At 37.2% G+C, this 13,505-nt stretch overlaps 1 protein-coding gene across 2 annotated transcripts in view; it reads right to left on the reverse strand.

Annotated features, from left to right (window-relative positions):
* The window catches only part of slc6a6a (solute carrier family 6 member 6a), a 33,195-nt gene extending 23,493 nt beyond the window's left edge, over window positions 1-9,702 (reverse strand). Inside the window, exons 1-3 of one of the 2 annotated variants that reach the window (XM_067394333.1) lie at window positions 9,569-9,702; window positions 4,574-4,803; window positions 2,250-2,384 (exon numbers count right to left, since the gene is read on the reverse strand). In XM_067394333.1, the coding sequence (XP_067250434.1) occupies window positions 2,250-2,384; window positions 4,574-4,802 (364 nt within the window). In that variant the 5' untranslated portion in view covers window position 4,803; window positions 9,569-9,702. Of the gene's footprint in view, window positions 1-2,249; window positions 2,385-4,573; window positions 4,804-6,518; window positions 6,545-9,568 lie in introns of those variants that run through there. The other variant, XM_067394332.1, reaches the window with a different exon arrangement.
* Between the last annotated feature and the right edge of the window lie 3,803 nt (window positions 9,703-13,505).

Here is a 13,505-nt window from a genome sequence, read left to right on the forward strand (position 1 = left end):
CTGACACATCTGAACTGTATTTTTCTAGGGTTGAGGGCAGTCAAAGGGCTGAATGCCAGTTTTATGCTATAATTAATACAAAGTGCCACTCGCCCGCTCTACGGTGCCAGGAGCTCACTGCGACAGCTGACAACAGAATGCCAAATGTGCGTTTGAGTATGCAAGGGCAAGACTTCATTTGTAGATGCGTGTGCGTGCTCAAGAGAGATCGGTCAGCTGCCGCCCAGACTAAGAACATAATCATTGGGTGAAAGGGGACAATGGGCTCAGGGTGTCAGGAAATATGGCTCGTATGTGCTAAATAAAACCCAGCCACTTGAGCGACTTGCCTGTGCATGTGTGTATATAGAGGTCAGGTACCAAAGTAATAGAAATATCCTCTAAGACAGGGGTTATCAAACTGAGAGATTGCTAGGCGGTCCGTGGAAAAGTTGTAAAAGTAAATAATAGGATTATTGTTCTATAAAATAAAAAATAGGATTAACCTAGCTAAATAAAATGATATTTAAATAAATAAATAATAAATACATTACATTAAAATAAATAAATAAAAATGTTATTTAAATCAAAATAAATAATAAAATAAATTTTATTAAAGTAAATAAATACAATTATTAAAATAAATAAATAATAAATGAATGCATTTGCCTAAAAATATTAAGTTAAAAAATATTTAAATATTGTTATTTAAATATTTTTAATCAAACGCATAAATGTATTGTTTATTTTACATTACATTAAAATAAATTCATAAAATGTTATTTAGATCCAAAAAATTAATTAAATAAATAAATTTGATTTAAATAAATAAAAATGATTACAATAAATAATTAATGCATTTGATTAAACATATTCATTTTAAAAAAAATATTTAAATATTTTTTTAATCAAATGCATTAATTTATTATTTATTTTTTAAATCATTTTTGTTTATTTATTTTAATCAAATGTTTTTATAATTATATAAATAAAAACATTTGATTTAAATAAGATTAAACTAAGTAACTAACTAGATAAATAAAAAATATATATTTTAATCCAATTTATATTTGATTAAAATATATTAATTTAAAAAAATATATATTTTTTATCTACATATTTTTAATCAAATGCATTAATTTATTAATTTATTTTACATTACATTAAAATAAATTAATAAAACGTTATTTTAATAACATTAAAATAAAATAAACAAAAAAAGTGTATATTAAAATAAATAAATAACAAATTAGATTAAAATATATTAATTTAATACATTTTAATATATTAGTAATTTTAAATCAAATGCATTAATTTATTATTTATTTATTTTAATCATTTTCATTTATTTATTTTAATCAAAAAAAATTTATGTAACTACATAAATAACAACATTTGATTTAAATAAATAAGAAATGTAACTAACTAAATAGATTAAAATGTATTAAAATCAAAAATATTAAAATTTACTTGATTGAAATAAATAATAAACTAATGCATTACACAGTACAGTACTAGAGTAGGTAGAAAAAATTTAATGATCTAATAGAAACTAAATATTTTACACATTTATAATATTAATTTTCCACATTATTAATTAGATCTTAATACATGAAAATCACATCTAAAAATGAAAAAAAGCCCTGCTCTACGAAACACCATCCGCCTTGTTCTTTCTCATCAAATCATTCCTAACACAACCACTCCATTTTGGCTCCTGAGCAGAATATCTCTGAGCGGCACCGGAGGAGATCCCATCAGTCACCTCTCACGGCTGTTGCCATGGAGATCAGAATACATGTCCAAATGTGGAGCGGGGTGTTAGTCAGAGCACTCTAAAGCAGAGAGCGGCGGAAAGCAAACAAATGATGGGGAATTAAACGCACATGTAGTGTGTGTGTATGAGTGACCCGCATCCTGCTCACACACAGAACAAAAACATGCAGAATCGAACACGACGACGCATCTGAAAAGAACACAGCGTCTTCTAGGGTTGCTTAGCAACCGCAGCAGATGCTGAAAACAGGTCAGTTTAACGAGCCACCCCAGCAGCCAATCAGACTCGATGCGCATCACAGTAACGGCCGTGTTGATTGGTCGAGGCTGCCGTGAGGGACTGTGGGTAACCGGTAGGGGGTAAGGGAGAATCATAAAATATATGATTGATGCCGATTAAAATGTGCTTGAGCCTGATGAGTCACTAAATATCAGACCTGTCTCGCCCTCCCTCACTCTCTCTATCTCTCTCTTGATCCATCCATTTGTCTCACCAGTAAAAATGGGGCAGAGTTTCCCCCAGCAGGTGATTCCTCCCTCAGAGGTGAACTGGCCGAGCGCCACCTCCAGAAAGAAGACGGGTAACCCTCCGCCAAACAGAAATATGAAGTAGGGGATGAGAAATGCACCTGGAAAAAACAACAACAGATAAGACGGGTGACACAATACAGAAACTCAGCAAAGAAAAACGCATTAAAGGAGGCTAAATTACCAAAAAAATGAACAAAACATGAAGAAATGTTTACAATAATGCACTTACAATGGATGTCTATAAGGATCCACATTAAAATACACAGTATAGTACATCAACACATCGATAACCAGAAGTTCATCCACCTTAGAAAATAGTCCTACCACTAATATTACAATATCAGAATTCATATGAGATTCACATTTCGGCATTGTAAACCTCATAGACTTACAATACTGAAAATTAGGGCTGTCAATAGATTAACATTTTCAATTGATTAAAGGTGCCCTAGAATGCTTTTTCACAAGATGAAATAAAAGTCTAAGGTGTCTCCTGAATGTGTCTGTGAAGTTTCAGCTCAAAATACCCCATAGATTTTTTTTATTAATTTTTGTAACTGCCTATTTTGGGGCATCATTAACTATGCGCTGATTCAGGCTGCTTCCCATTTAAATCCTTGCGCTCCCCGCCCCTGAGCTCTCGACTATAATACAGTGCATAAACAAAGTTCACACAGCTAATATAACCCTTAAATGGATCTTTACAAAATGTTCGGCATGCATGCTGCATGCATGCTTCGGATCATGTGAGTATAGTATTTATTTGGATGTTTACATTTGATTCTGAATGAGTTTGATAATGCTGCGTGGCTAAAGCTAACATTACACATTGTTGGAGAGATTTATAAAGAATGAAGTTGTGTTTATGAATTATACAGACTGCAAGTGTTTGAAAATGAAAATAGCGACGGCTCTTGAATACAGTAATAAACGATGGTAACTTTAACCACATTTAACAGTACATTAGCAAAATGCTAACGAAACATTTAGAAAGACAATTTACAAATATCACTAAAAATATCATGAATCATGTCAGTTATTATTGCTCCATCTGCCATTTTTCGCTATTGTTCTTGCTTGCTTACCTCGTCTGATGATTCAGCTGTGCACAGATCCAGACGTTAATACTGGCTGCCCTTGTCTAATGCCTTGAACATGGGCTGGCATATGCAAATATTGGGGGCGTACATATTAATGATCCCGACTGTTACGTAACAGTCAGTGTTATGTTGAGATTCGCCTGTTCTTCTGAGGTCTTTTAAACAAATGAGATTTATATAAGAAGGAGGAAACAATGGAGTTTGAGACTCACTGTATGTCATTTCCATGTACTGAACTCTTGTTATTCAACTATGCCAAGATAAATTCAATTTTCAATTCGATGGCACCTTTAAGATTAAAATCACGATTAATCACACACTTATTGTGAAACTAAGCATACACCATTCATCTTGTTTAACACGTCCATTTGGCCATTATTGCCTATATCCAGCAAAGTAAATCATCAGATAGAAGAGTGATTCTCACAAAACTATATTTTCCAGCTTTTTTCAAGGTAAATTTAGGTGTCTTTCCAAAAAAGGACACTTGCAGACTCCAAAAGGACACCAAATAACCAAATGATAAGAAGTCTGCATAATTCATACATTTATGTACACCAAAGCACCCATGAAAAAAAAAAAAAACGATTCAGAATTGAATTCTATTGCCTATTAAAACATGTAAATATTAAAGCATCTTTGGTGTTTCCATGGTTTCTACAAAATAAAACCAGAAACCGACGATAACACGGGTATGACGCAATTGACAGGCGACTCCTCACACGTCCCGGAGCCTTGATTAAAATAGCAATTTTCTCACGATTTACAAATAGTTGGAAACATTTGGGATATTGTAAGTACTCAAGTGAACAAAATATATAACACTGGCCTAGTGGATTTTGGATATTTTACTGCAAAAATATTACATATTGCACCTTTAATTGAAATTAATAATAAGTATATAGTATATAAATGATACTAAAATATAGTTTTTAATACATAAATTCATTACTACAGCACAGAATACAATGCATTCATATGTGAAATACTTTGTAAACCACACAGAAGGTCAGACTAAAACACTGTTCTGCCATTTTAGAATAGGATTGTTTTGTAAACAAAATATTCTGCAATCAGCTCAAAGGTATTAATGTCACAAGCTCATGTTTGCATGTGACATTAGCAGCTATTTACAGTACACAAAGACTGTAAAAGTGTTGTCATATTACACACTGAAACACACTCACCTCCGCCATTCTTGTAGCAGAGGTACGGGAAACGCCAAACGTTGCCTAAACCGACAAAACCTCCGGCCACAGAGAGCACGAAATCCAGCTTGCTGGCCCATTTCTCCCGCTGCGGTGCTTTACCCTCCGCCTCGTCTTCCGGACGCGTGCCGGGACTCTTTCCAGGAGACGGCTTCAATGTGTCCTTATGGAAATCTTTGAGACACTGCAACTTTTCCTTCTGTGCCATACTGAGAACAAGAAAGATGGAGGGGAAAGTGTTGAGAATAATATACAGTACCTAAAAGTTTGATAGATATTATGCAGGTATGCATTAAATTAATCAAAAGTCACAGTAAAGACATTTAAAATTTTACAAAAAAAATATAAAAAATTATTTGAACTGTCAAAGTATCCCAACAAACATGATCAGCAGCACAACTGTTTTCATCATTGATAATAATCAGAAATGTTTCTTGAGCAGCAAATCATCATATTAGAATGATTTCTGAAGGATCATGTGACACTGAAGACTGGAGTAATGATGAACATTGAACATTCAAAAAATTCAAGATTAAAGAAATGCATCCTTGGTGAGTATAAGAGCCCTCAAAACCATTAAAACAAATCGTATAAACTAAATACAAACTTTTGGCAGTAGTGTATCATAAATGTGTGTTTATACATGTGTGATTGAGCTGGAAAACCTTTATGAAGACCCCTATAAGTAACAAGTACTGTAAATAAGCAGGAAGTTTGAGCTATAAAATGACATCCTCTGAGACTGTGCAAAGCATGAACTGTTATATAAGACAGATCTAGAAGCTAGAGCTAAAAAAAAAACAGCAAATCTCAATGCTGATTGCTCAAAGCTTATGTAAAAATATTCCTAGAAATAATTTGAATAACACAGTAGCCCTTAAAATCTAGGATTACAACTAAGATTACATTTCATGTGTTACATTTCAGCTTCATTGTAAAAAAAACAATTGTTGATTTAACTTAAAAAAGTAAGTTACCTGGATGCCTTAAACTTTTTAGCTCATTGAAATAAAGAAATTGAGTTAACACAATGAAGGTGATTGCTTTAATCAACAGAAACTCAAAATATTATGTTACCTGAGCCACATTAATTATCTAAGTTGATTTGACAAAATAAAAAATGTTGTGTGAAATTTTTGACATGCAGAAAACGTTTTAAATGCTTGCCGTTTTTACACAAGCACCACAAGTGTTCCAGCTAAGCAGTGTTTCATGGCCTGTTTTTAATCAAAGTAAGACTTGAGCTCTGAAATTAGAGTCAGGCTGGCAGGAAGCTGATACAGTCTGATATCCTGTTTGAAACTCACACTAACAGCTCAAACACTGACGCTGATAAACTAGCTCACTTTATTACACATGTCCTAGTTGGCCAGTGACCTTTTCTCTGTATGATTGCAGGTTTGATACCATTTGCATCGATATTTTTATTAGCAGGAGGTCAGCACATTATTGGCATTGATGGTAATACTTTAACATCCATTGCACAAAAGGTTATTTATAGTGGAAAAAGTGCTTTAGATTTTTAAAATGTTCTTCATACTAAGAAAAAATGGCTCTTTTAAAGGGGTCCTTGATTATGATTTCACTTTAGTGTGTAATGTTGCTGTTTGAGCATAAACAACATCTGCAAAGTTAAGACACTCAAGGACTAGAACGAGCCTCTTCCCGGGTTGGTGACATCACAAACCCCAAAATTTACATAATCCCACCCCCGAGAACACGCAACAAAGGGGGTGAGTCCATGTTGGGCTGCTTTAGAGAAGAGGAAGAGTTGTTGTAGTAGAGTGTTGTTGTCATGCCGTCATTTTACACCGGACTGCTTCACAAACGAGGGTCAATTCAACACAAAAGATGAACATGACGGCACATGCTAGTGGATGAGTTGAATCAACTCCACAGCAACTACAGAAATGTATCCACTAACCATTCAGAAAAGTCCAGTTTCATTCTAAAAGTTGTAACTTCTTCCTGAGTCTCTCCATCAGTGTCGACTCCGGTTTGAACAATGTAAGGCTGAACACCGTTACTGACAATCCTCATTTTGGCTGCGCGAGATTCTCCAGCTTTGTCGTTGTTGAGCTGTTAAAGCTCCGCCCTCTTCTGGAAAGGGGGCAGGAGCAGCAGCTCATTTGCATTTAAAGGGACACACCCAAATAGGGGCAAATTTAACAAGCTATAATAAATTATCTGTGGGGTATTTTGGTATACGGTAGGGTTAGGGGTAGGTGTAGGGAGGGCTTTATTATCCCAATAAGATGGCATCAGTTTAATAATTTTAAAACATATAATCATTTACACTCTATGATTGTTATTGCATTCTGTTAATATACAACAACAACACTGAGGTGCAAATAGTATCTGCAACTATTTATAAGTATAAAAAGCGGCATATTTCATGCACTTATTGCAAAGAACTGCTACTTTTATATAGTGTAAATATTATATATCACTATTTTCACTTAGTGTAAATAGCATCTGTTGCTAAGAAAATATGCTATTTTTATTTAGTGCAAATAGCCGCTGCCTTTCTTTTTAGGTCTGGAACAAAAGAACCAAACTACAAGTGTGAACACAGTTACTGAGCTGAATAATAACACTATTGTCTTGCTACATGCTGCATCATTAATTTCCTGTTAATCGTGTGAAGCTGCTTTGAAACTATTTCTATTGCGTGTAAAGCGCTATAAAAAATAAAGGTGACTTGACAGGTTTGTGTGGGTCAAATTCTCAACAGAGCAAACAGAATGACTCACACTAGTCAAATGTTGCTGTGGCCATGAGCAAAGAAATATCGCAAGTTCACAGCTCCGCTATCTCAGCCAGCATCGGCCTCTTTCAACCTTGTCCCCAATAATGACCTTCTAAACATGCCCAGACCTCACATTAGCCTTGATATAGATAAACACAGATAGCTCTCTATCAAAACAAGCTATTCAAGTGCATGTTTAATCAAGCAGTGAAGAATAAGACATGTATCAGAAGGCCACAACAACAGACAGCTGACTTAACCTTGTCTGGAAATTCAGCTGAATGTTATAAATTACACTCTAATACTAACTATCAAATGTGAAACATAATATTGGATTGTATTAAAATACACAAAGAATGTGGAATTGGGGATTAAATTAAGCTTTAATGCAGGGTTAGTTCACCCAAAAATAAATATTCTGTCATTTATTACTCACCCTCATGTCGTTCCAAGACCTTCGTTCATCTTCAGAACAAAGCAAATGAACAAATGAAGCTTTACGAATCTTTTGTTTCCGTTAATCTTTTGTTTGCGTATCAAACTGCTAAAGTCATGTGATTTCAGTAAACGAGGCTTCGTTATGTCGTGTTGCGAAATTTCAGTGGTTCACCACTGGGGGGCGTGACTTTGGGAATTTGATACACGCTCCGAACCACTGATTCGAAACAATTGAAAGTGTTAATTATTTTGCTGGCTATATATGGAGGCCTCATTGGATTTCATCAAAAATATCTTCATTTGTGTTCCGAAAAGAAGAACAAAATCTTGGGGGTAGAACGACATAAGAGTGAGTAATTAATGACAGAATTTTCATTTTTGGGTGATCTAAGTTACCCTTTAATGCTGTAATGTCCATTTATACTCGAAAGCCACCAAAAAGCAAATGGGATGTTATAAACAGAAACAACAACATTTACTCTAATGCAATCATTAATAATGGAAGGTCAGACGCTATGATGTTAGTTCATTGTTGTCTAGTGATTTATCTTTTAAAGTAAGAGTGGAAAACTTTGCCAACTTTGTACAACACGGGACCAAAAAGACACTCTGTCTTTACAAAGTTCATTTCTTTAACTTGCACCTCGCTTCAGCTACTGCTCTAGTTTAGGGATCAAAAAGAAGCAGTTGTAGAACATGGCGCAATTATATTAGTATTTGACATTGGCACTTTTATAGCATATTGTAATACCTTTTGATGTGCATGAAAATGACCGAGTGTATGGCACTGCCACAGTAGGTATTGATGGTGGCACGAATATCGAGTATTGGAGAAAGCACAGTTCTTCTCATGTCATGCATTAGAAAACTAAATCTGTCTGGTTTCGAAATAATAGCTATCCCGCACTTGCCGCAATTCTCCGGCGCGCGCTCCTAATGAAATTACATTTTTTAAGCGTGTTTAATTTGGAAACCCTGTTACGGATACGGAATAAATTATAATTCCCTAAACAAGTTTTTATTGCAAGTTTGCATGGCAAACACAAACATTGCACGAGCTTACATTGAAAGATGAACATGCATTTGCGAAGCAATTATATCTCTAATGCATATCCATCAACGAGGGTTTTTGCATTTACCACATCAGGCCAATGGGCAAGATAAGAAGTTAAAATCGTGACTGTGTCCCAATAACCTACATTGTGTGTTACATGAACCCACAGGACAGGTTTGAGACTAATGTTTACATGCACGAGCAGTGCATGTGAAATTCACATTAACCTACATTTTATTGCCCGGTTAAAGCACGCGCTGTGATGGTCCTGAGGGTGCTGTCACAAGGTTTTGCTAAGATGACTGGTACACAGTTAACCAGTACTCTTTAATTACGGTGCATCTAAAATAAATTGATTGCATTTAATATTTAATGACATTGAGCTTGCAAAAGCCTGTGAGAGCACTTATTTGTTCTTTCTGCCTAAGACAATGCTTTCAATACAATGCCGGAAACCTGAAATATAGGGATAATGTATGTGTAACAAAAATCCTATTTATTTTCTAATTAGAACTGTTGAATTGCAAAGTCTTTTTTTACATTTAAAGCAGAGAATAAAATTAAATCTGCACATAAAAAATGTTTGCAAATCAAACTGAAATTTTAAATATATTAAAAAAAGAGCATGCCTTAGACAAAAATAAACGAGTTCTTGAAACGTAAATGAAAATGTACACATAAAGATGCGCTTGATCAGCCTCCACTGCCCTGATGGGTCCAAGGTGTCACTCACCTGACAATGCAATGTATTGCTCAAATCCGTCTCTTGTTCTTTTGTCTTCTTGTGGTGAGGCTACAAAGCAAGGGAAATAATCTTTACGCCCTCTCCCCCCGACTTCTGTCTTATATGGGAGCGCATGTAATAACGGAGAGAGTGGAAAAACACCAGGCTCTCGTGCAACAGGAGTGTTTCTTAAAGAGACAAGCACACGCTCGCTTTACATCGCTCGGCGTCGCGAGCGTCGCGCCATTCGGCGGCAATTATGTTGCTTGGTAATAAGAGTTTACATGACACCAGCAGGGGGCACAGAAAGCTGCAACCTCCATCGAGTCTCGTTTAAATGCCATGATGTCTCGCTTGAATCTGTTAGCTTTCAAAGATTGGTACTTGACAGACTAATTCAAGCAATTTCTTTAAAATGATTTACTGTGATTAGCCCATTTTAACAAGTGATGAGAAAAGTAACAGATATCATGTGACTGATTCCAGGCTGCTTCATCAGTGGTGTGTATAATAATTTACTCCAGAATAATTATTCTTAAAGAAAAATAATCATTTCACAAAAAATATACCCAGTTAAGATCACCAAAAAAAAAAAAAAAAAAGATTTAATATTTAGACCCATCCAAACAGACGTTAAACCCCGCCCATTTAAGGATCCAGCTTCATCCTCTACATCTCATCTCTAGTTTGATCTTGCGCATGCGCATTGTGAATAAGCACGGAGACTGCTGCTGCTTGCGTCACTATACTGGAAAGCAAAGAGCCATACATACATGCATGTCGTTCCATCATAAGACCTCGATGACTGACAAACAATAAATCATTTCCAAGGTGTTTTTTAAGTTCCAGTCCAATGGTTGCCATGCTAAAGCAAAATCTCCAGACATAGGTAGTGCTAAAGTGAGGTCACGTAGGGGTCAGTGGCCTTGTGAGGGGATAATCTACCTAGGCAAAAAAATTTGGGATCAACTTAGAGAAAGAGGGGGTGGGGTACGTCCAAACTCTGATATGGCAACAACGCTGAGCTAAACGTGTCTGCCAATCACAGCAAAGCCAAAGGATTGTGATGGTTGGTGGTGTTTTTCCATAACGCTTGTGTGCCACAATGCATGTCCTCATCTCTCCTTTTCTTATCTCTTTTAATAAAATCTCACGACTGAATGATCACAAATCAAGGTCACACACTGTCACGGATATCAAGGACTAGTTTTGTGGCATTTGAAAATTGAAGCTATTGCAGTACATTTGGTGAATATAAAGAGTTTGCTCACTCAAATTCATGCTTTGCTATGACATGTGTGTGCGATTGCATGAAGACAGATGGTCTGTCCATGTGTCCACACTCACCAGGATGTTAGTCAAAGGGTGTAAGCTGCGGCCATTACACTATGGGACGGCCGACTCTCGCTGCTTCTATTATTTTCCCCATATATATGCACATGGGTTAATCTGTCAGTACACAAATGTAAGTTGCATGCTTTTGAAACAATATATCCAATATATCCGTGCAAGAATATCTCAAATACTTGTTATTAAAGTTATCTTATTTTCTACAGCACATAAATGTGTTTTTCTTTATGAAGTGATGTAATATTTAATATATAAACCAATTTAAAATGACATAAATAGTATCTCAAATAGTTGTTGAATGGTCACTGCCCAGAAAACATTTAACTTACTGCTGCATTTGTCCACATTTAACCCAACTTGGGTTGTTTTTAACCCAGCATTTTTTTTCAGAGTGTACACTCTTAGATAATTTTTTCTACCCAAGTTCTCGGTTGGTCCTTTTGGGTCATTTTTTTTGGGTTATTTTGTAGTGTTTTGGCTCGTTAACACAGAACGCGTTTTTGCTTTGAAAAACGTGAGACGTGGGCAATGGAATGGGAGTAAAACGCAAGGTCTCGAGATGCATTTTTTAAAAGTTGAACTGTTTTTAACAAGAGCGCCGCATTTTTAGAATGCTGTGACATGCGCGAGACGCTGCAAAAGATGCAAGACGCGAGTGCAACGGTCATACGTCCAGCGTGTGTTTACATAGAAAAACAATGGAAAAGTAGCGCATTGGAATGGAAAAACACATTCTGTGTGAACGACCCCTTTGGGTGTTTTTTGTGTTACCCAGCTCCTGGGTCAGACGTAACAACCCAGTGTTTGGGTTTTTTTGTGTTACCCAGCTCCTGGTTCGGACGTAACAACCCAGTGTTTGGCAGTTTTTGTGTTACCCAGCTCCAGACGTAATAACCCAGTGTTTGGGTGTTTTTTGTGTTACCCAGCTCCTGTGTCAGATGTAACAACCCAGTGTTTTGGTAGTTTTCATGTTACCCAGCTCTTGGGTCAGACGTAACAACCCAGTGTTTGGGTAGTTTTCATGTTACCCAGCTCCTGGGTCAGACGTAACAACCCAGTGTTTGGGCAGTTTTTGTGTTACCCAGCTCCTGGGTCAGACGTAATAACCCAGTGTTTGGGTGTTTTTTGTGTTACCCAGCTCCTGTGTCAGATGTAACAACCCAGTGTTTTGGTAGTTTTCATGTTACCCAGCTCTTGGGTCAGACGTAACAACCCAGTGTTTGGGTAGTTTTCATGTTACCCAGCTCCTGGGTCAGACGTAACAACCCAGTGTTTGGGTAGTTTTTGTGTTACCCAGCTCTTGGGTCAGACGTAACAACCCAGTGTTTGGGTAGTTTTCATGTTACCCAGCTCTTGGGTCAGACGTAACAATCCAGTGTTTGGGCAGTTTTTGTGTTACCCAGCTCCTGGGTCAGACGTAACAACCCAGTGTTTAGGTAGTTTTCGTGTTACCCAGCTCCTGGGTCAGATGTAACAACCCAGTGTTTGGCAGTTTTTGTGTTACCCAGCTCCTGGGTGAGATGTAATAACCCAGTGTTTGGCAGTTTTTGTGTTACCCAGCTCCTGGGTCAGACGTAACAACCCAGTGTTTGGGCAGTTTTTGTGTTACCCAGCTCCTGGGTCAGACGTAACAACCCAGTGTTTGGGCAGTTTTTGTGTTACCCAGCTCCTGGGTCAGAGGTAACAACCCAGTGTTTGGCAGTTTTTGTGTTACCCAGCTCCTGGGTCAGACGTAACAACCCAGTGTTTGGGCAGTTTTTGTGTTACCCAGCTCCTGGGTCAGACATAATAACCCAGTGTTTGGCAGTTTTTGTGTTACCCAGCTCCAGACGTAACAACCCAGTGTTTGGGTGTTTTTTGTGTTACCCAGCTCCTGGGTCAGACGTAACAACCCAGTGTTTGGGTAGTTTTGTGTTACCCAGCTCCTGGGTCAGACATAATAACCCAGTATTTGGGTGGTCTTTGTGTTACTCAGCTCCTGGGTCAGATGTAACAACCCAGTGTTTGGGTAGTTTTCGTGTTACCCAGCTCCAGACGTAACAACCCAGTGTTTGGCAGTTTTTGTGTTACCCAGATCCTGGGTCAGACGTAACAATCCAGTGTTTGGGTAGTTTTTTTGTTACCCAGCTCCTGGGTGAGATGTAATAACCCAGTGTTTGGGTTTTTTTTGTGTTACCCAGCTCTTGGGTCAGACGTAACAACCCAGTGTTTGGGTAGTTTTCATGTTACCCAGCTCTTGGGTCAGACGTAACAATCCAGTGTTTGGGCAGTTTTTGTGTTACCCAGCTCCTGGGTGAGATGTAATAACCCAGTGTTTGGCAGTTTTTGTGTTACCCAGCTCCTGGGTCAGACGTAACAACCCAGTGTTTGGGCAGTTTTTGTGTTACCCAGCTCCTGGGTCAGACATAATAACCCAGTGTTTGGCAGTTTTTGTGTTACCCAGCTCCAGACGTAACAACCCAGTGTTTGGGTGTTTTTTGTGTTACCCAGCTCCTGGGTCAGACGTAACAACCCAGTGTTTGGGTAGTTTTGTGTTACCCAGCTCCTGGGTCAGACATAATAACCCAGTATTTGGGTGGTCTTTGTGTTACTCAGC

Source organism: Chanodichthys erythropterus, chromosome 9, assembly GCF_024489055.1.
Source record: "Chanodichthys erythropterus isolate Z2021 chromosome 9, ASM2448905v1, whole genome shotgun sequence".
Lineage (NCBI taxonomy): Eukaryota > Metazoa > Chordata > Actinopteri > Cypriniformes > Xenocyprididae > Chanodichthys > Chanodichthys erythropterus.